Source organism: Harpegnathos saltator, unplaced genomic scaffold, assembly GCF_003227715.2.
Source record: "Harpegnathos saltator strain DR-91 unplaced genomic scaffold, Hsal_v8.6 scaffold491, whole genome shotgun sequence".
In the NCBI taxonomy this organism is placed as follows: domain Eukaryota; kingdom Metazoa; phylum Arthropoda; class Insecta; order Hymenoptera; family Formicidae; genus Harpegnathos; species Harpegnathos saltator.
Genome location: NW_020230306.1, coordinates 350,258 through 373,870, shown reverse-complemented (window position 1 = coordinate 373,870; position 23,613 = coordinate 350,258). Strand labels below are relative to the sequence as shown.

The 23,613-nt window shown below is 32.5% G+C and overlaps 5 protein-coding genes across 10 annotated transcripts; 2 read left to right on the top strand and 3 right to left on the bottom strand.

Moving 5' to 3' along the window:
- The first annotated feature begins 902 nt into the window (after window positions 1–902).
- On the top strand, window positions 903–5,376 carry Usp10 (ubiquitin specific protease 10). The gene is made up of 7 exons (XM_011143638.3): window positions 903–1,077; window positions 1,786–3,066; window positions 3,169–3,376; window positions 3,529–3,769; window positions 3,882–4,124; window positions 4,467–4,695; window positions 4,794–5,376. Exons 1-7 carry the CDS (start codon window positions 903–905, stop codon window positions 5,069–5,071), a joined length of 2,655 nt encoding a protein of 884 aa, XP_011141940.1. The 3' UTR covers window positions 5,072–5,376.
- A 1,272-nt stretch (window positions 5,377–6,648) lies between these two features.
- LOC105184702 (lariat debranching enzyme) lies at window positions 6,649–11,950 on the bottom strand. Its single transcript, XM_011143639.3, has 8 exons — window positions 11,368–11,950; window positions 10,910–11,201; window positions 10,666–10,766; window positions 9,741–10,585; window positions 9,378–9,457; window positions 7,907–8,069; window positions 7,397–7,609; window positions 6,649–7,279 (listed from the first exon to the last, which is right to left on the bottom strand). The coding sequence occupies exons 1-8, from the start codon at window positions 11,562–11,564 to the stop codon at window positions 7,092–7,094; spliced, it is 2,079 nt and encodes a 692-aa protein (XP_011141941.2). The 5' UTR covers window positions 11,565–11,950; the 3' UTR covers window positions 6,649–7,091.
- Window positions 11,951–13,188: 1,238 nt separating this feature from the next.
- baf (barrier to autointegration factor) lies at window positions 13,189–14,635 on the bottom strand. Of its 3 annotated transcripts, none has more exons than XM_011143545.3 (3): window positions 14,555–14,635; window positions 13,936–14,067; window positions 13,189–13,852 (listed from the first exon to the last, which is right to left on the bottom strand). In XM_011143545.3, the coding sequence occupies exons 2-3, from the start codon at window positions 14,059–14,061 to the stop codon at window positions 13,706–13,708; spliced, it is 273 nt and encodes a 90-aa protein (XP_011141847.1). In that variant the 5' UTR covers window positions 14,062–14,067; window positions 14,555–14,635; the 3' UTR covers window positions 13,189–13,705. The 3 variants fall into 3 exon arrangements, with proteins under 3 accessions (XP_011141847.1, XP_011141846.1, XP_011141845.1); XM_011143544.3 differs by lacking the exon at window positions 14,555–14,635 and adding an exon at window positions 14,365–14,548 and having other exon boundaries at window positions 13,936–14,083; XM_011143543.3 differs by lacking the exon at window positions 14,555–14,635 and adding an exon at window positions 14,365–14,548.
- A 472-nt stretch (window positions 14,636–15,107) lies between these two features.
- Window positions 15,108–17,572, bottom strand: sicily (NADH dehydrogenase (ubiquinone) complex I, assembly factor 6 homolog sicily). Of its 3 annotated transcripts, XM_025302467.1 has the most exons (5): window positions 17,527–17,566; window positions 16,905–17,385; window positions 16,305–16,527; window positions 15,625–16,020; window positions 15,108–15,312 (listed from the first exon to the last, which is right to left on the bottom strand). In XM_025302467.1, exons 2-5 carry the CDS (start codon window positions 17,015–17,017, stop codon window positions 15,127–15,129), a joined length of 918 nt encoding a protein of 305 aa, XP_025158252.1. In that variant the 5' UTR covers window positions 17,018–17,385; window positions 17,527–17,566; the 3' UTR covers window positions 15,108–15,126. The 3 variants fall into 3 exon arrangements, with proteins under 3 accessions (XP_025158252.1, XP_025158253.1, XP_011141848.1); XM_025302468.1 differs by having other exon boundaries at window positions 16,305–16,479; window positions 16,905–17,572; XM_011143546.3 differs by having other exon boundaries at window positions 16,905–17,571.
- A 4,865-nt stretch (window positions 17,573–22,437) lies between these two features.
- On the top strand, window positions 22,438–23,511 carry ND-B17.2 (NADH dehydrogenase (ubiquinone) B17.2 subunit). Of its 2 annotated transcripts, none has more exons than XM_011143548.3 (3): window positions 22,438–22,606; window positions 22,859–22,941; window positions 23,150–23,511. In XM_011143548.3, exons 1-3 carry the CDS (start codon window positions 22,530–22,532, stop codon window positions 23,389–23,391), a joined length of 402 nt encoding a protein of 133 aa, XP_011141850.1. In that variant the 5' UTR covers window positions 22,438–22,529; the 3' UTR covers window positions 23,392–23,511. The 2 variants fall into 2 exon arrangements, with proteins under 2 accessions (XP_011141850.1, XP_011141851.1); XM_011143549.3 differs by having other exon boundaries at window positions 22,491–22,623.
- The last annotated feature ends 102 nt before the right edge of the window (window positions 23,512–23,613 follow it).

Below are 23,613 nucleotides of genomic sequence, written 5' to 3'. Positions count from 1 at the left end.
TAATTGATTTTTTCATAGAGTCGTTGATAATTCTACGTGATCACTGATTAATCGAGGAACGTATCAAGAATTTGGAATGAAGTGTATATTCAACGGTAATTTTGTAAAATTTAAACAATTGACGCATCTACTTTTGTAAAATCGAACATTTTATGAAATTAGGCGTGATTATCTGAATTCTTTATATTTATCAATATATCTATCGGTTCCATGCGAGTGAAACAGAATCATTCAATTTCATAGTTTATCATGATTTATAGTTTTCATAGTTCATAGGTTCATAGTTCATAGGTTCATAGTAGATACTATGTTTCATAGTTTTACTATATAATAGATATATTTTTGGAAATATTTCTTAGAGAAAGGAGATCTTCTCAAAGAAAATTTACCTCGTGTACTTACTTAGCTCTATAAACAAATTTATTCTCCTTATTAAACACAATTATTATATCTTGATAAAATGCATAATATATATACTTTGTTGTGCCTTATTTGAAACTAAACTAGTCATTATAATAGTTATATTCTTTTGTTATTGTAGTATGAAAAAGGATATTGAAGTCCATCTACTAATATTGAATATTTGAAGAAGAAGGAATGATTAATTCAAATATAAAAACAAGATATATAAAGTACAACAATATATACACATCTATTACGGATCTACTAATGATTTTTTAACCAACTATTTATTTTTCCAAAAATAATATTTATATCCCAGGCTATATTCAAGAATCAAAAAATAAACAGATTTTGTAGCATCTCTGGAAAGACATTTGTTACAATATTTCTGTTAAAAAATTTATTTTAGAAATAAAAATTTTACATATATACGTATATAATATTTTTCTTGGTATATATAAGACATATTACATCGTTGTTTCTTTATTTATTATTTATAGATGGATCTCAAGTTTATAGATTTTGATGGGTTATCTGATATAGAGATACTCAATATAAGGAATATTCTTCATTGTGACAGTAAAAATAATACAGAAAGTAAAACTGATACTAATTCAGTTGAGGAAATAGAAATTCCAGTGGAGATACAAAACAATACAAATGTTTGGTACAACAGTGAGTATACTACTTCTACATGATTATATAAGAATAATATATTATAAATTTCCATTATTATACTCATTATTATACTCATTATTTTACTTATATAATTGGTCAATGTGTAATTAAATATGATGATTAGTCTCTTACATATTAGTAATAGCTCCATATTTGTCAGATATATCTTGCACAAAGCAAATGTAAAAATTTAGCTTTTATTTTTATAGCCTTCAGAAATTATATAAAGCTCTTTGCTTCTTTTCAGTACATTCCTAAATCTAACATTTAAAATTCAAATCTTTTTTTTCTTTTCCTTGTGATCATATAAGTAAGAAATACCAAGTATCCTTGATAAGTAAATTTATAATCTTCACACAAAAAACTGTAATTTTGTCTGAAAATTTATATAAAACTTCTTGAAGAAATGAAGGTGTTCTCAAGAGACTTATTCTATAAATAAATAGCCTTGTGAGGATGGAAGAAAAGTAAATTAAAAGAAAATAAAAATAAACATTAAGTAAGCAAATACAAAAAGTAGAACTAATGTAGAATTAGAAATATACAAAGTACAAAGAGAATTAAAGACTTCGTGAATATGGAACTTATTTACTCTGTGACAGAGACTTTTTCTTATTCAAAAATTTCTTTATGAATATTTGATACATTAAATAAAAATCATGAAACGTAATGAGATCTTATTACAGACTTGTTTTATATTTGTAGTTATGACGCCATATGTACCTTCGGTAATTACGAATAGTATCGTATGCAACGAATCTTGGCAGTCTTCATCAATGTACAATGTTCCCACTAACGGCCACATGCCACCTGCATTTATACACGGAATGGCCTATCCTTCATCCGAATACAATGTCGTCCCAGAAGTACACCATGATGTAAATTACTCTAAAGACAATGGCAGACGAAATAACCGAGTAAAAGGTTCAAGGAAGGACAATTACAATCACACGTTTAATCATACCAACGAAATGCAAACTAGATACATGAATGACGAGAGATTTCTGCAATCAGTGCCACTTTACTTGCATGTTTATCCTGAACATCACACCGTGCCTCCGCAACCCCCAATAACTGGACAAATCTATTACGCGACTCCCATATACTCACAATCAGTACATCCATACACTGTACATTCAACCTATTCACATAATATAACACATCATCCAACGCATAATGCAACGCATCATCCAGCACATCAACCAGACAGTACATTCGTGCTACAATCGCATTCAGTGCTGCCGATTCAAGATCCAAATCCACCAACTACGAAGCCATTAACCACATCTACACAACAAAATACATGTCCTTCCGCTAAACCAACGAGTAAACAAGCCACTGGGGATGATAAAAAATGTGCGCATTCCAACACTAACAATGGCAATAACAAGGTACAGCCAGTTCAAAAGAAGACAACGCATAACATTAAATCGAGCATAAATACCAACTGTAAGGTTGAAGAAAATAGCGTAATTACGGATGTAAATATTGAAGTTAATGTGGAAGTAAAGCAAAATGGAGAAACGGAAAATAAGGATGAGGATGAAAACGTATCTACTGTTACAACTACTGTAACGGAGTCTAACATCAAAGTAGATGAAATTGAAATGAAAGTTGAGGAAAATGTTACACTAACAAATGACCAAACTAAGAATATTATCAAGAGGACGAATGATTCTTCAGTCATGTTAAATGTCACATCATCTGCATCTGTACTTGTTGATACGACTTCCTCAGCTAAACGAAGTTGGGCAAGTCTCTTCAACAATACTGAGCCAAAAGTGTCTTCCGCATCTCAAATAACAATATACAATGCAGTCCCAGTACAGAATGGTATAATAAAAGCGACCGAAAAGACAACGATAGTCGCTAGTCCTGTAGCTACACATCAAAATGCTTCATCCAATAATTCATCCGAACCTAAGGCTCTACAGAATGGTGAATTAGAAGGTTTTTATGATGATCCCAATCTATTTAGGATGGGAGGTAAGCGTAAAATAATATTCATTGTTTTAAAATTATTTGTAAAATAAATATTTCACAGAAATATTTATTGGTACTAATTAAAATCTTAACATCTTTCTCCAGAATTTCTATTACAATATCAGATGAACATGCAGACTGTTAGTTTGGTACCTAGAGGATTGACAAATCGCAACAATTATTGCTACATCAATAGCATCTTACAAGCTTTAATGTCTTGTTCACTGTTTTATAATCTTTTCAAAGCGATGCCACATCCTAAGAATTGCAACAAGCAGAATAAGCACTCTACTATACCCTCAATCAATAGTCTGTAAGTACAGTTAACGACAATATTGATATTCGATATTTCCGCTAAAGATTTTGTAAAAATGATTATCATGCTTGTGTTCACAATACTGAAATTTGAGACGGCATATTTCGCGCTTGGATGAATATAAATAGTATTTTTTTATTCCTAAACAGGATAAGATTTATTCGTGAATTTAATCCCTTGCCGGAGAATGCTCGTTTGCCCAGAAAAGCCAGAGCTAATAAGCGAGATGATATCATTATTGAAAACGGTGTTGCTTTGGAGCCTTCGTACATGTATACAATGCTTAAGTACACTTCTTCTGCCGGTGTCTTTCCCGTGGAAGGACGACAGGAAGATGCAGAAGAATTTTTATCGTGTCTTTTAAATGCTATCAACGACGAAATGCTTGACGTATGTTTTTATATATTTTGCTTATTATGAATTCTCAATATTAATGAAGACTAATTTTTATTATTGAAGACCGGAAAAACTAATTTTTTCTAATTGTATTTTTATTTATTAGTTGATGAAACTAGCTAACAATGAGCATAACGACATCAATAATGCAGAGAAGAATGATGGAAAGGAAGAAGAATGGAGAGTAATAGGCCCAAAAAATAAGGGTTCTATTACTAGATCTACCGAATTAGAACGAACCCCATTGTCAGATATATTCCGAGGAAAATCACGATCGAGAGTATCACGTCCTGGCGAACAACCGTCCGATAATATACAACCATTTTTCACTCTACAACTTGATATCGAGGTATGAATATGATTTCATTATTTAAAGCAACATAACGAGTTTGTTATTAAATAACCGAATGAAACTTTGAATGCATTTTTTACTAAGTTTAAGCAGTAATCAGTATCTTAAATTTCAATATTCAGTATTATAAGGATTAGAATGATATATATTACAATAAAAGCATCTTCTTGTGTACTAAGTTAGCCACATTGTAAACCAACATAATATATATTAATATATGTTTGTTATTATTATTAATATATGTTATTAATATATGTTGAATGCTGAGCTAATTTAATAAATATTGATTTATTGTACAAAATGAAAAAAAGTATCTATAATACAACTTAATTATTACAGAAAGCCGATTCGGTTAAAGAAGCTCTCGATATCCTTGTGAGTAAGGACAGACTGGAAGGTATGACTTGCTCGAAAACGAAAAAACAAATAGAGGCCTGGAAGCAAATGACGCTGGAAGAGTTACCGGCCGTTTTAATACTTCATTTAAAATGGTTCGTCTATAAATATAACGGATGTTCAAAATTGATTAAATCCGTAGAATTTCCGATTGATCTTAAAATTGACAACAGTAAGTATATTTAATCATATAGTTTTACGTTGTTCTATTTTCGTTCTAAAATTTGGCACATATAATTATAATGTAACAAATTTTTTTAATTTTTGTAGAATTCCTGTCGGCAAGTACGGCGAAAAAACTGTCGCCGAAACAAAAACAATATAAATTATTTGCTGTCACCTATCACGATGGAAAAGAAGCGACAAAGGGCCATTACGTAACGGACTGTTTCCACGTCGGTTATGGGACCTGGGTGCGATATGACGATACCTCCGCAAAAGCTATATCGGAAGGTACTGTTTTAAAACCTGTACCTCCCCGAGTACCGTACCTATTGTATTACCGCCGATGTGATACAATAGGTAATAACAATACCCATAGCAAATAATGCCAACATAGCAAAATAGCACATTCTTGTTGATATTTATATACAAAAATACGAAAGAGTTTGTTGTCCATTAAAGATAAGGAAAGAGAATATTTCCGTTTACTTACTGTCTTTCCACAAAATATTTCTACGGAGATTGTTGTTAAAGACTATAAATAGTTTTCTCGAATTATGAATTAGACATAGACAGAGTTAAGGCTATAATAGTGTTCCAATTTGGATTCATATTTTTAGTGGATCTAAATAACGTTATGTACTATATACTTTATACGTTACAATTTATAAAGTACTAAAAGAGACTTGTGTGTCGCGTGTATGTATATAATATATATACATATATATTTATATACACATATATATATACATATATGTATATGTGTATATATATATATATTCTTATTTCCAAATATAACTATATCTTAAATTATTAGTTTCCTAAGTACTCCGAGGAAACTAGCAAAAATGTGATAGGTCTTGAAGAGGTGCGCTTATACGAGATCGTGTGTACAGAATTTAGAAGTGTAATTATTATATGTAAACTCACACGAGAGACGTGAGTTCTAGGTTATTTTTTTATATGATCATCCTGTACAGTGGAACTTGATTCCATTCTTGCCAGTTATTTTCCAATATACGTTACCATTTTTATAGCATTTTCAAATCACGTGTATATAACAAATCATACATGTATTCTGGCTAGATCTTAACATAGATCTCTTTCTCATCAAATACTTGTAATTATCTCAATATATGGAAAATATACTGGCAAGACTTGAAAGCATTGAAAGACTTTATCATATAAATTTTATGTAAGATATATACCGTGCGTTTTATATTTAATCTTTACTAAATATGCGATCTTCGTATACTGTCTTAAACCTGAAAAGTGTTCAAAAAAATTTCTTTATTCTTGCAAGTAAATATTATTTTAACTCCTTAGCTGTTAATGACGGAAATACCCAGGGAAAGAAAAATAGCGTAAATTGTTGATGATGGAAATATCCGCAGAAGAAAAGGTGTTATCAACAATTTCAACAAGACCACTTTCCTTTCCGTGGATATTTCTGTCATTAATAACTAAGGGGTTAATTAGTATTTTGTGACTTTATGACTACATAATTAATTCATATGCCATTTATTATCAGTACAGACTGCATTGTTATTTGTTAATATAAAATATTAAATTTCAAACACTACAAATAAAAGGCAGATAGACAAACATTCTTTTTATTTTCATTGTCGATGCTAGATGTTGAAAGTATAACAGCAAAACCTTAAATTGAAATAGAACATATTAATATTACCGAATATTAAATAGAAACTTAAAATATATAGCTTGTAACTTTCTTTATTTTTAGTTACAGTATCTCTTACATTATACAACAAAATTATGCAATGTAAATACATTACATTGCATATGTTCATAATGTAGGTAATAAAAAACAGTCTGAACAAAATTCTGAATATAATTGTAATCGAGACATTATACATACTTCGCATCCATTTAAGGTTTTGTAAATAAGTTTTAAGAATTTGTAACAAATATAAAACTGTACATATGTTATATAAAATTGAACTACGATTAAAACATGTATATATTGTCAAATACATGTGTACATATAATATCACTGTTTAATTATTCACTATCTCCTCTTAAAATTACAATCAGTTTCTGTATCATTCCCTATTCTTAATGCTATTCTTATATATCTTTATCCCTTATACACATACATACATACATGCATACATACACACATATACATACACATATATATATATTAATCTCGTATTTATTACATGACACGCGAACTGAAGGTAAATATAACAGATTTCTGTAACATTTTAATATAATTACCATATAAAACAAGAATTTAATGTTTACATCTTTACAATATAGTTTTATGGAATATAAATGATTCTATATACTAATCTACATAATAAAGAAATAGATACTACCACATAATAGAAGTGAACATGTTAACAAAACATAACCGTGAAATATTCGTATTGTAAGATAATGCTAAAAATGTGGCAGACAAACTTTACCTGCAAAAAGTTCGGAAATTACAGTGATCCATAGAGCTAAGACAAACAAAATATAAGAAATTCCAACTTGATGCGAATTTGGTAATTGGTAAGGTTGCCCACCAATTTCATCAATATGGAATCCCATTGGAAATATAACTGCTGCATGACAAAATAGCACCACTAAAAGAAATATGATTATACCAATTATTGCATAGAATAATTAGTAACACAGACACATATATATATATATATATATTTGAAATTTATAGTTGATATTATTTATATCTTAATACTTACTGGCACCAAATCCTACCCAACGTGCATATGGGATGACATTACGGTCCCAATGCGAACTAACTAATAATATTATAGTTGCTGTTATTAAAATACAACCAACAAATATGCAAACCAGTGCCATCAACCATTCTGATTGTAAATCTGACTTATAACAAACTTGTGGTCTATTGTACAAAGTCATACATGATATCATGAGACCTAATCTTGTATCACCTATGAGAAGAAAAAAGAATAGAATTAACATTACATTAAAATGATATAAAAGATTTTTATAACTTGCATGCTATTATAAAAAATATTCCAAATCTATCATACAAATAATATCTCTATCTATATTTACTAAGAAAAATATAAATTTTATTGGAGATGTTTTACTATTAATATTAATTAATTTTACCATTACCATGAAATATACTAAACTTATTGATCATATTTTATCAATATAAAAATTATAACAAAGCGGATCATCTCTAAAAACATAAAAAGAAATTAGCCAAGATTTACAATTACCTCCAACATCAGTGATAATCCAATCTGGCATAGCCAGACTAGCTATAGCAAAGATATCTGCAGCTAAAAACAATATCCCTGATATGATAGTTAATTTGTCCATTTTTGCTTCCAGAACTGTTGACTGTTGAAAGCTTACAATATCCTCATACACAATTATCTGTTATTATATTTGGACATATCATTTCATTATAAATTAACTCTTGCAACATAAACATTTTATTGTTAATCAAGACATTTTTTAAATATACAGATGCTACCACTCCTTGGTGAATGTCATTACATCTATAAACAAAAGTATCTGTTAAGTTAGAATAACATAACTACAATATGGAAATTTTTTTTACATTTCTATTAGCTAATAATGCAAAAAGATTGACAGCAAAACAAAAGCATCTTTAACATAACTTAATTGTTAGAAAACCAAATCCTTTAAATATAACATTAAGACATATTTCTCACAAAAGGATTAATTAAAAGATGTAATTTGTTTTAAAACAAAAAAGGACAAATAAATACTTGAAAACAGGTAACTCTTTTAGAGTTACTTGTAGCTGCTTTATATTATATTTGAGATGGCTCATATATAGATAAAATACCCTAAATTAGTATAAAATATCAAGAATCCATCTCTTCCTCTACCCCGTGAATTCGAAAATTAACAGTAGTCGAATATTCTGGTGATTTAAAAATGACAACAAATATATTGAATTTATTTCCACTTTACCCTATCTTTCACAATCTAATGCATATAACTATAGTACGGAAAGTCTTACTTTTTCAGAATTCGTATCAGCTAATACAAACAATTAACCACAAAACAAAAATAGTCCAAGTTATCCACTATAATTTATTATGATGAAAGAGACGTTCGAAGGTTATTATGTCATATAGAGTCCAATAATTAGAAAATCTGAACCAATGAAAAGCTTAAGAATGGCCATTCCATAAAGATTTTCGTGATGCTTTCCTGTGATGCGCCCTCTAAAATATTAGACGTAAACCACATCGATTATAAAGCCAGCGGCACACGATGCTTGTTTTCGTGCTGGATTGCTTGCTGGATGAAAATACTGCGTTCTGATTGGTACGTTTCCGAAGATGGATGGAAATGCACCAATGAGAACGCAGTATTTTTATCCAGCAAGCAATCCAGCACGAAAACAAGCACCGTGTGCCGCTGGCTTAACTTATTGCACCAGTTCAGTAGTGCAGCTAAAAAGAACAGACCAATGATCTCGTCGGTGGCGTATTGTAATAGTCGGCATTATCATCGCTTTTCAATTATCTCCGAGCCCTTTAAGGTCCCCTTGGCTGATACAAAAACTTACTCAGGACTGTCATAATTAATATTTCGTATAATATTTTCTTTGTATTACCTCGTCGGTCGCGACATACATGAACAAAAAAATAATAAATGTCAGTGATTAAATTCGATTGTACAAAAAATATAACACTATTATTACGATTAGAGTGTGTTGGAGTACATAGAATAATTCCGACGTTTGAATTTCTTGCAATTTGGTTCAATTTGTACACATTGTCCATTACCTGCAATTAATAGAACTGTACAATTAGTGGTCACGATAAATATTTATTACTTTAAATCTATATTTATTAAATAATAATAATATATTGTTTAACATATTTATTGTCAAGTTATATGAAATGTTCACTTTAAATCTATATCTTTAAATCTATATCTATTAAATAATAACAATAATATATTGTTTAGCATATTTGTTGCCAACTTATATGAAACATTCTGAATGCAAACATTAACTTTATATTAACATTACTTGAACATTACGCAAGATTCAACTGTAATACTCACTATCGTCCGCGAAGGCGGAATCCACGAACGTCGTGGAATTGGCAATGCTATCGTCTAAAACGCTTTCGCTCGTGTTCACGTCAACTGAGTCATCATGTTCGTCGTCACCATTGTTGCTTTTGGAGGATGAGTTCGTGGGCGAGACATCACCGCTCAAATATTTACTCGAATGATCCTCAAAGGAACTCAAGAGCATGTTTTCTTCATCTAACAACGTCGAAATCTCCATGGGCTCCACGGAGGACATATCCATCGACATCTCGCCCGATCTACTGTGGCCCTTGCTGTTCGCAATGATTTGCAGTAAGGCAGATGGATCGTCAATTCCCAACGTTTGACAGAATCGCGTGGTTTGATCATTTATCAGTAGCTGTGGCTGTTCGATCTGAGTGTCGATCGACGGATTATACGGCTGAACATTGCGAGTGAAATTAAGTGGTATTCGCAAGTTAGAATCGAACTTTTCGTACACGGTCTGCCTCTCCTTCGCGGTTGGCGTGTATATCCATCTGCCGCTGCCGTGACGGCCGGGCATGTAATGTATACTATTCTTGACGCTCAACAGATGATTCGTCAGGTACAGTATCGTCAACCATTCCAGATCGTAGCTCAACTGCACAGGATCGCCTTGCTGTGAGTGCACTTCCAACACTTGGAGGAATTTGCGCTTCGGCAGACACTTGTCCAACGCTAAGAATTTGGTCACACACGCCTCCTCTCCTTTTTTCGGAACGATAGCAGCGAATTTGCAATGCAGATGCGCGGAGAACCAGTAGGACGGATAGAGATGCTCCAATAGCTCCATGCATGGTGGACTACCAAGTATATTGTTCTCTATATCGTTCCTAAAAGACAAAATTGTGACATGACAATTCAATGCTGTCTCGATATAATAGTAAACCGTGCCTGTTATTTCATTTATTACCTGAAGAATGGTTTTCGTTTCAATAGCATATCTTCATCACCATATTTTGTTATTCCTGCTGGCCAATCGTGAGACAGGAAGATATCGATCTTACCAGAGAGCTGAAAATAAATCAACCATATATTTAACATTTATATAAGTAAATAAATAAATATGTTATTTTACCATTAGAAATATACTTCACCCAAAATTTATAATTCTATACTCAAAGAAATATAAATTATACATATGTACTGGTATATACCTGTTTTAATCTAAATACTTCTAAATTTCTAACATGATATACACTTCGTATAGTACTAAATGTATAAGGAGGCTTCTCATGATGCCCTTGCATCCAATCCTGACTTTTATAAATGCCAGAAAGTCCAGCAATTCTGATACCAGCCACTTGTATCACACCAGCATAGCCAAGGTAATAGATATTGGGTGCAACCCATCCTCCATAAGGTAGCTCCTGTAGATGATTTGAAGCTTCATGATTGCCTCCAATAAAAATTGTCAATACTGGAGCTTCTTTTTCACCAGAATAATATCTACGAATAGTATTTTTAAATATATACATCATATCAGAATTTTATAGCATTTTTATCAAATCAAAATAATATTAAGAAGCAATAAATAAAATACATCTTAGTAATAGATAAAATATAAAATGCAATTATATCTTTAGCGAATCTCTGTTAAAATTATAGAACTTACTTGTAAAATGTACATATATCCTTATATTTGTCTGGTACTGCCATGCATTCTAAATCACTTAAATTTCTGGTAGCTTGAAAATCACCACAACAAATTAGCAGATCTATCTTTCTCCCATCCACTTTTTCAATCTCCTGTATAGTCTCATAAATAATATCTAATTCACCATGTGTACAACCCTCTACAGCAATCCTCATTTTTCAAAATAATTCATATATCGATAATTTATAACCACAGATGCCTACAACAATCGTCATATATATATAGATATTCTTACATACGTCTAGATGTATGTAGCTCAGAAAATTCGTATCACAGAATATCTGTAAACATTGTGTGTGTGTATGTGTATATATGTGGATGCATATTTTTACTTAATCTGAAAGAAAATCTGATAACTTTTTCATAAACATACGTCTCTTTTAAGATAGATAAATATCAGATTTCCTTTCCTTCCTTCCAATTTTTCATTGACACTGAATTCGTGAGATTGCACAAATTTTCAATAATTTTTCATATACTTTCAAATTTTCTAACTAAATTTGATTAAACCTTACATATCAACCGAATTTAACCTGATCTGATATAACCAAACTTAAGGTTTGTTCTTTTTAGATACAAAACATAAAACTACACTAGTATTGAACTAAAGTGCAAACAAGTGGTCTGTTCTTTTTAGCTGCACTGCTGAACTGGTGCAATAAGTTAGAGTGAGATAACTATATTTTTTCTTCACTCAGGAAGGATTCACATCTAGGCAGAAAAATCGAAAACAGAAAGCAGAACCAATCAGAAGTCACGCTGGTAGTCAATCTCTCTCTCTCTCTCTCTCTCTTTCAAGAGAGACAGAAAAGAGAGATAGGTTATCAGTGATTTCTGACTGGATGCTGCTTTTCTGTCTTTCTTCCTCGGTGTGAATTCTCTCTTAAGCTAGCGGCACACGGTGCTTGTTTTCGTGCTGGACTGCTTGTTGGATGAAAATATGGCATTCTGATTGGTACATTTCCGAAGATGGATGGAAATGCCTCAATTAGAACGCAATATTTTCATCCAGCAAGCAGTCTAGCACGAAAACAAAGCACCGTGTGCCGCTGGCTTTATATTTAAGACTGTCTTAAGTTCATCTTCAGATACCCCGTAGCCAATGAAATAATTTGTACAGCATCTGAAGATAAACTTGAGACGGTCTTAAATATAAAATCCGACTATGAATACCTGCCTAAGAATATATTAGTAGTTTACAATGTACATTTTCCCCACATCATAGGTTTTTTGAACTTTCGTAATTAAGAAATTTTATGTAGATCATATATATTTATTTAAATACTTATATTTTATAATTGTTAATTGAAAGAATAGAAATTATTTTATTAAAGCTACATCATATTTATGGCTACCTTGTGATATTCATTTATACCCATATTCATTCAGTTAGGCCTTATATTTGAGATTTCTTTATATCCATCTTTAGATGCTCCATGGATTATTTTATTGGCTACACCCCATCTGAAGATAAACTTAAGGAAGTCTTAAATATAAGGCCTAACTATGAATTACTTAAATCACTTAAATATTCTACTAATATTAAAAATTTATAATTCATGTTACATATAGTATAGATTTTTAGTATTGGCAGTGAATACTGTGTAATGCAGTTTATATAAATTACACACAATTATATAAATTACACTATTGAAACAAATATAATTATATAAATTACACACAAATACAATTAAAAAAAAGAATATATACAATATAATATAAATAAAATATATCTTCAATACAATTTGCAGGTGTGATATAATCATCTTTTAACCATAATTCAAATAAAGAATAAAGTGCATTTGTTTTATTCTGTTATATTTACATAAACGTTATATGTGTTTCTAAGCACAACATCCATGTTCTTATACTTAAAACTACACCTTTCTCTACATATTTTTGTACTGTGTGATCAAAGTGTAATATCCTTCAATTTATTTAAAAATTTTAGAATTTTGACTTAACAATTAATGCATCAAATAAACATTTTACTAATATTGAGATTCGTTGAATTACTGTTAATATAAATACTATTGAAAACAAATATTTCTATTATAAATTTTGACAAAATTAATTTTTCCAATATTACGAATGCTATGATGAATTTTATAGTGAACACACAAATATAAGCTTGCAAAAATAAACTTTACATTCTTGCTTCACTTATGTAAAATATATTTAAAATGTGATTTATAATACTGAAATATATTTTATATCTTGTAAATGTTATAAAACTTTACGACTAATATTTTACTTCTAAAAGGATATTCCAAGTTTTAGATTTCTCATAATTACTTTACAAAAATTCCTCACACCAATCAGTCAAACATTGATAACAATCTGTAGACTGTTTTGCATTTGCTGAACATGCATCCTTCATCCATTCTTGAAACAATTCCTTGTTTTTCTTTAGTACTAAGTATTGCCCCAGTACTACATATGCCTATGTAACAAAATTTAAATATTCATAGATATGTAATTAGAAAAGAGAAACTATTACATATATAGTACATCAATGTTATTTACTCTGTCAAAACCAGCAGCTTCTAATCTTTTCCCTAAAACTTCTCCTACACCAGCAAGTTCGGTTACTGGTTTATCTCCCATTGGTTCTGCCACAAAGTTTCTATGTTTCTGCGATGTGGTAGACATTTTGATCTGCAAATGTGAAAATCTTAAATTTTAAGGTTAACTTGTTTATTGAGAAAATTTATTGAGAAAAATATTTGTCGATTTTTCATGAAAATTTTACTGTTGCACATATAAATTTACAGCTTTATAACCTTAAAAGAATAAAAAGTTTACCATTCGATCTATTCGTTTTTATCAATATTCCGCATAAAATACATCAGAAGTAGATAAAGCAATTTAAAAGTTATAAATGACATAAATAAATATCACGAATAAACAGAACCAAAATCACAAAACAAAACATATAAAGAAAACGAAGATTACCTTTGAAAATATTGAGAGTTGCGTACTTTATATTACAATGTAATAAAATATCCAGCCAAGTCTCGTTGAATATCAATTTTTTCAAATGCACAACACCGTTGCCTCACAGAAACGTGATATATAATGATTACTTATAATGATGCGATGATTCATGGATTCAATAAAGTCAAAAAGTGCATCAATCACTTACCAAGCACGGAGTGTACTGTTCAATAGAATAGAATGCCAGACGATCGTCACTCTTCCCAACTTACTAACCTATGGTGCAAACTTCAGCAAAACAAATACCAACATCCTTACAATGCAAATTTAAATGTGAACATTCTGCCAATTCGACTGATAACTCTCATAATTTATATTTTTCTTCGTAAAAGTCACATTCTGAATGGAAAATAATATAAATTTATTTGTAAAAACAGAATGATGATAATTGATAATTCTATAAAATTCCTCTGTATAGAAATCTAAAATTATAATACAAAACTTAATCTATTTCGCGAGTGAAATTATACATTAATTTACGTACAAATGCATGAAAATGACATATGTAACTTAAAATTTTTACTTTTTTAATGTGAAATTTTCATTCTTTCTCTCGTATAAATTATAAATTATATACAAGGAGAACTTCTGTTTATTTTTAAAATTTTATCTTTATTACTGATCTTGTAAATTAAAATTGTTAAAAGTTTCAAGAAATTGTTTTGAGTAAAAGGATAAAATAATAAAACATTAAATGTCATCTTTAAAATATTTTTAATTTTAATCACTAAACCATATCTTCTGCCAAAATAGTTGCAATGGAAGAAAACCTTTCCTCCTTTGTAGTACAGGATGGAAAACATCAAAATCTACTTCCCTTAATTCTTCCAAGTAATTCTCCATACGAACTCTTGGCAAAAATATCATATTGAGATCTTTTCCTACTACTTTCTTTAGTGACATTGCCTAAAACAAAAAAGAATTTATATATATATATATATATATATCTGAAAATAATTTGATTTGAATTTCAACAATATAAATTTTTAACTATTGAAGACTAGTTTACATATTAAATTTGGAAAATATATATTCAGAGATAAATTTTTGCATATAAAAAAAGATAACATTCTTTATAAAGCTTAAATATTATTTTCTCTAGTTAAGAATATGTAAATATAATAGGATAATGTAAGTAGAAAGACAATTCAAGTCAGTCACATCAAGTCAGTTACATCACATGTAACTATTATTGAGTTTAATATTTCAACCAAGTACCATTTGCAGATGTTGGTTTGCACAAGTAGCGACATCAAATACTGCGTCTTTGAATCCAACATTCAGTTGTCTCCGAAATATGGATTCAGAGGAGACACCATTTTTAAGTAAAATGTCTTGTGGTAGTACCATAACTCGTTTGTGAACGTTATATGGTATGGAACGGATCAAAGTAATTAGACCATGTGCCTTGCCGAAGTGACTGGCCGCATGATCGGCGTTTATATTCGCCGTGCCTTGGGCCTCTAACAATAAGTAATATAATGACGATACAGTATAGTCGCAATATCTTTCGAGCGACTCTAAATCCACAAATATTGAACTACTTAGCTTATCTAAACGAGCATCAATTAAACGCTTGAAGTAGCGCTTAGACAACTTATGTTGTTGGAGAATCTGCAAGATGCAAAAAAACTACTCGTAAAAATTTTGATAGATTTGAGTACATGACTATATTTATACAAGAAATTTTGAGTAGCATGTTCAGTTTATATCAAACTACTCATATTTACATGATTCATATAAAATTGATTTAATAATTACCAATATTGCAGTAATTTACTGATGTTACATATTATATAAAAGCTAATTTACAATTCTATATAAATTGATAGATGTTTCTGAATCAATTTTGTTATTCTGTAAATATAACTGTAAATATTACAAGCTATAAGGTCTACCCTGTGTAATTCCATAGCTACTGGACTCCTAGGTGGACGATCATTATAAATATTATTCAATGAATCAATCCAAAATTGCAGTCGCATAGCTCCAATCTTATTGTCGCTCACTTGATCTTCTACCTGAGCCACTTCAACATTAAATGCACGTATTGCGAAAGCTGCAGATCTGATACTATGAGGGAGTAATAACGTACACAAAAAGTTTTCATAGTCACTCTTCCTAGACAAAGATCACATGTGTAAGCATATCTTTAAACAATTTTTAACATGCTCTAGGGTTTTTAAAATGTCTGTTAAGTCAACAAGATATTACATATTTGTATATTAATAACATAATACTGATAACTCATTAAAGGCCATAATTACTTCACAATTTTAATGGAAGCATCGATATGTTTATTTCCTAGAGACTTCAGATTAGTATCAAGTTATTTTTATCATAAATACTGGAATAACTGGGAATTATAAATATTGAAAATAAAAAGAGAATTATACTTTATAAAACGGAAGTAAGTAAAACACTGGCCACTAATGAGTTAAAAATACCTTATGCATAATCGATTGTTTTTACTTATTTAATATGGTAGAAACGAATACCTAACTAACTGCAAACAGTATTCAGATGGTGTTTGTCTTTGTTTCGTAGTCGTGCTCATTCGTCGCAGTTGCAAACGTATATTTTGTTCAATTAATAACGAAAATTTATTCATTGTTATTTAAATAACATTAATTATTTAATCTATATAATTACTCGATTATTTCAATGAAAATAATACAATAAGTGAAAAATTTATCTTTGTAACACAAACAATATATTAAATTGTTACAATTCATTATACGAACATTTTCGATTAATTCGCAATAAACATAACCTATATCGTCTGTATGTGTATGTGTCCAAATTATAATTGTATATATATATATGTGTGTGTGATGTGTATGTGTGTCCAAATCCGCAAGAAATGATGCTTTTTGAACTTGCACTTCGTGCACTTTGTTTTTAATCTCTTCTTCTAATGTCTGAAAAATTATACTCGAGATGCAGAAAGATGTGAATATTTTTTCCTTCCCAGTGTTACTGAAAAACAAATTCTTTTATTAGATATTGTCTATATCTCAAAATTCTCATCCCGAAGAAAAAGTGTTCAAATAGTATTAAAATTAATCCCGAATCCACACAACCGACAAAATAGAAAGTAAACGCGAATGCGAGAGAAACCTCCTGCTTTTGTGTCAGAGCGGGCGTGATACAATATAAAGCCAGCGGCACACGGTGCTTGTTTTCGTACTGGATTGCTTGCTGGATGAAAATACTGCGTTCTGATTGGTGCATTTCCATACATCTTCAGAAATGTACCAATCAGAACGCAGTATTTTCATCCAGCAAGTAACCCAGCACGAAAACAAGCACCGGTGTCGCTGGCTTAATTATTTACATCAGAAAGAAACCTGAAAGCGGCCAACACGACATTTTCTGCGACACCAACTTTCCGCACTGGGAAAGGACGCCATCTGCATCCATTTTGAGAGGGGAACTACGATGGTACATCCACTTTCAGGTCTCGGTGATAAAATCTGCATGTGGTAGAAGTCCGTGCTACATCCATTTTTAGGCGGTTTATGTCCATGCTGCAACCACCATCTCTTGCCATCTCTATACCAGATTATGCCCGAAGGTCTAAAAAGAGCGGAGGGGGGGAGGAGGAGCAGAAATAATAAAAGTACACGGACAATATTCAATTGTCCGTGTAAAATATATTCATATGTATAAATGCTGATACAGTATGATATGTATAAATGCTGATAAATACGATACTGTTGGCTACTTTTTTTTTATTTCCAAAACAGGCTGTAAAATTATTTGGCAATATTGTCCATTCATCACGATCCCTATTGTCTCGAGTAGCGTATAATGAGCGCAAAAATTGCGCCAGCGCATGTCGAGCTTGAGGTACCCTTGCTCGCGTGCCTTTGAATATCGCGACCGCGGTTACCAATATACGCGTTTTTATCCGCGTATCCTGCTAACAAAGGAAGCTTAAATCCTCATTTCGCCAAAGTATCGCGAACGTAAGCATGATCGTGACGGAACTATCATGCGTGAAAACTTTGTCCCGCTCTCTTTCTCTCTCTCTTTGCGCTCCTTCGAAGTGACCCGTTTCTGATTGTTTAATCTTTCCTCGCGTGCATTCGCGAATATTCTCGTACATATCGATACTCCCGCATTTTCGCGACTTTTCAGACGCGATCGCGAAAAACGCCGTAAAAATCTGTTGGACGAGTCGATAAATTTTCACACGGCTCTTGCCCCTCGCTGATCGAGTTTGTAGAGTCCGTTTCGCAGCAAAAAAAGTTTCCATCGATGTCAACGTAAAACATTCGTTAATTGACGCAAATATCGCCGCTCTCATACAAGTATCGACCGCGTCTCAGAAGTGTGGCGAAAATGTAGCAATCAACGTGAGACACGCTGCAAGATGGATGCTGCACGACATGAAGAGCGGCAGCAGACATGGGCAGACATTGATGGACCTGGTTGGATGCAACGGGACATCATCAATATCATCATTGGTGAGCGTTTGACTCAATGCTCGAAGAGAGCTCTTTTATTATTACTTTGTGCATGCCGCAAATTTGCATTGACTTTTGTAACGAAAAATATAATCCATGAATTATTACCATATATTATGGCCATATATTGTTGCCATATATTGCTGTCATATATTGTTGCCGTATATTGTTGCCATATATTATTGCCACATATTGCCATGTATTATCGCCATATATTATGGCCACTTGAAATCATGCGAGCAATCGAAAAAATATGAAATTGCTGATAATCGCAAAGGTGCACGGCAGACGTCGTGGACGGATGCCAGCAGCCCGTGTCAGGGCTGTCCGGTAGAAATGCTGATGCAATTTAACTTTAAACCATAGCAGCCTCCGGTCGCTTTCTATCGCAGATTAACCCCTCGAGCGGAATGTTCTCGAAAAGCGCTCTTGACATAAACACTGGTTATAAACGAACTTGACTCGTTAGCGCCTCGTTGCCGAAATTATTGTCGCCGAAAATGAGGTAGAAAGGAGTTAAACATCCGAACCGTTGTGAAATGAGGGGCGATGGCGCTCCTTCGCGAGTAGAATGTTAGGCTCCTTGCAAACGCGAGCGTTAAATTCCACCGCGGTTGCGAACGTCTCCCGACTTGTTTCATCGCGAAAACTGAAACTTCATAACACGCGCTTGATCGTGCGTTGACACTGTCGAGGGTGGGGGATTGAAGAGAACATTGATGATATAAACATGACAAAGTAGTCGCATATTCCATGATTGCTCTTTAAAATGGGCCCGTCTTTCGTCGGTGATAAAGACGGGAAGATATGCCTGCTGCTGATTAGGTCGTAAAAATCACACGGATTCTCCTTCCGCAGGTGCACCCCTGACTGTTTAATCCGCATTACGATCACCTTTGCGGATAAGTATGCGGAAAGTAACATTCGACATCTCCTTAAAGGCTCAAGATACAGGAACACGCTTTTGTCCCCTAAACGACTCAAGATACAGAAACGCGCTTTTGCCATAATATAGTCCTATATCAACACTATTCTCACAACAAAACTCGACTCTCAATTCACAGAAAAAGCGAAGATATTAATGATACAAGTTGGAAAATTTTAACTTTCGATATCTCCCAAACGGCTAGAGATACAGGCCTGTCCTTTTGCAACAGTATAGCCTTGTATCAACCCTATTCTCATCATAAATTTCGACTCCCAATTCCCAGCACAAGCGGAGAAAATATCGGTACAAGTTGGAAAATTTTAATCCTCGATAACTCATAAATGGCTCAAGATACAGACCCGTTCTTTTGACATAATATAGTACAGTATCAATCCTATTTTCACCATAAATTTCGACTCTCAATTCCCAATAGAAGTGGAGATATAAACGGTACAACTTGGAAAATTTTAAATAACTTCGAAACTTCGATATATCCTAAACGGCTAGAGATACAGGCCCATTTTTTTTTCACCAAAATATAGTATTGTAAAAACCCTACAACCCACCATAAATTTCTTCTCTCTACTACCAGTAGAAGCGGAGATATCAACAGTACAAGTTGGAAAACTTTAACCTTCGATATCTCCTAAACGGCTAGAGATACAGGCCTGTTTCTGGCACCAAAATAAAGTCCTCTCAAAACCCTACATTTTCCCGTAAATGACGACTCTCTGTTCCCAGTAGAAGCGGAGATATCAACGGAGAAAGGTTGGAAAACTTTAACCTTCGATATCTCCTAAACGGCTAGAGATACAGGCCTGCTTCTGGCACCAAAATAAAGTCCTCTCAAAGTCCTACATTTTCCCGTAAATGACGACTCTCTACTCCCAGTAGAAGCGGAGATATCAACGGAGAAAGATTGGAAAACTTTAACCTTCGATATCTCCTAAACGGCTAGAGATACAGGCCTGTTTCTGGCACCAAATTAAAGTCCTCTCAAAACCCTACATTTTCCCGTAAAAGGCGACTCTCTACTCCCAGTAGAAGCGGAGATATTTACGGAGAAAGGCTGGAAAATGTTAACCTTCGATATCTCCTAAACGGTTAGAGATACAGGCCTGTTTCTGGCACCAAATTAAAGTCCTCTCAAAACCCTACATTTTCCCGTAAATGGCGACTCTCTGCTCCCAGTAGAAGCGGAGATATCAACGGAGAAAGATTGGAAAACTTTAACCTTCGATATCTCCTAAACGGCTAGAGATACAGGCCTGTTTCTGGCACCAAAATAAAGTCCTCTCAAAGCCCTACATTTTCCCATAAATGACGACTCTCTACTCCCAGTAGAAGCGGAGATATCAACGAAGAAAGGTTGGAAAACTTTAACCTTCGATATCTCCTAAACGGTTAGAGATACAGGTCTGTTTCTGGCACCAAATTAAAGTCCTCTCAAAACCCTACATTTTCCCGTAAAAGGCGTCTCTCTACTCCCAGTAGAAGCGGAGATATCGACGGAGAAAGGCTGGAAAATGTTAACCTTCGATATCTTCTAAACGGTTAGAGATACAGGCCTGTTTCTGGCACCAAAATAAAGTCCTCTCAAAACCCTACATTTTCCCGTAAATGGCGACTCTCTACTCCCAGTAGAAGCGGAGATATCGACGGAGAAAGGCTGGAAAACTTTAACCTTCGATATCTCCTAAACGGCTGGAGATACAGGCCTGTTTTTTGCATCAAAATATAGTGCTGTAAAAACCCTACAACCCACCATATATTTCTACTGTCTACTCCCAGTAGAAGCGGAGATATCAACGTTACAATTTGGAAAAGTTTAATTTTCGATATCTCCTATACGATTCACGATACAGGCAGGTTTTTTTGCCACAATATAGTCCTGTATCAACCTTATTCTCACCATGAAGCTCGACTCTCAATTTGCTGTAGGAACGGAGATATGAACGTGAAAATAGAAAATGTTACTTTCGATATTTCCTAAACTGCTCAAGATACAGGAATGCGCTTTTGCCACAATATAGTCCTATATCAACCCTATTCTCAGCATAAATTTTGACTCTCAGTTCCCAGTAGAAACGGAGATATTAAAAGTACAAGTTTAAAACTTTAACCATCAATATCTCCTAAACGGTTAAAGATACAGGAACGCGGCCTTTGTCTCCTAAACGGTTCAAGGTACAGGAACAGGCTTTTACCACAATATAATTCTATATCTATCCTATTCTCACCATAAAGCTCGACTTTCAATTCCCAATAGAAACGGAGATATTAATGTGCGAAACCGTGCTTGTCAAGTACGCTATTATGGTTGTAGCACGGACATAAACCGCCTGAAAATGGATGTAGGACGGACTGCCAGTACATGTAGGTTTTACCGTCGAAACCTAAAAGTAGTTGTAGCATCTTAGTTCTAATCTCAAAATGGCGCCCTTTCAAATTGGGGAATGTCGGTATCGCCGAAAACGCCGTGTTGGCCGCTCTCATGTTCCTCTCTGTTTACATGTGCATAGATAAAAATTTGCACATAGGATGCATTCCGTTTCGTATAGTATACGTGTCATAAACTATAGATAAATGCGCGCATAAGCGTGAAACGGAACGCAACCATAGAAACATTGATTCGCAGTCTCGCCGCATGAGGTCACTATAATCCAATCGAAATCATCGAAATTGTTCATGGGTTCTTTAACACTCCATTCGTAAAAACAAACATGAATAAAGTTGCTGCATTATTTCGTACAATACGTGATCACGGTGGTATATGGAATTCCTTGAAAACAATATACAGGTTAATGTTGCACAATTGTACGTTACATTATATTAGTAACGTACGAACAACATTTTACAATATTTTCGTTTTTTCTGGTATTGTGTAATCCACTCCTTATTTAATATTGCATTCTGTTCTAATTTTAACTATATTATCACAATTTTAAGTTCTACAAGAAATTAATTATTTAGAAATTATTTAGAACCATAATAGCGTATGTAAAATTTCTATTTAATTCTTAATTAAATATAATTATTTTTAATTTATCAGGGTGGATGATTTGAAGAGTGGTACTTTGATTGGAGAAGATAAATATGGGAATCGATATTATGAGGATAACAACTTCTTTATGGGTAAGCTGTTTGTCGTCAATATAAACCACTTTTTTAGCATGAATTATAATATAACAATTATTCAGATGCTATCTCTCTGATATATATTTTTCTTTATTTTATATATGAAATATTTTGACAATACTATTTAAGAATAATAAATTTCCCTAAATGTTTTAAAAATATACATAAGTAATAATATTGTTAATTTATTCCATATTTCTCATAGGTCGTAACAGATGGGTGATATATGCTGATAGAGTTGGGCTTAATTATGATGCTTCTCAAGTTTCACCAGAATGGTTTGGCTGGCTACATTACAAAACAGACTTACCACCATTTAAAGATCCATCTCGGCCTAAACACAAATGGATGAAGGATCATCAGCAGAATATGAGTGGCACCAATCAGGCATATATGCCTTACAGTACTACAAAACCAAAAATTGAACCTTGGCATCCACCACAGTGATAATCTCTGTTGAAATAGCAGTGCAACATATAGAATAAAGTAGTTTATTCACAATTGTAACAAAGTAAAATATTGTTCAATGTAAATAACATAATTATTTCAATATAAAGGAACTATATATACTTAAAAAAACAAAAGAAACCACCTTCATTTCTTCTTTTGATGCAACAATATGTCAATATAAATTGTAATATAACACACATAAACAATAACATTCAACTA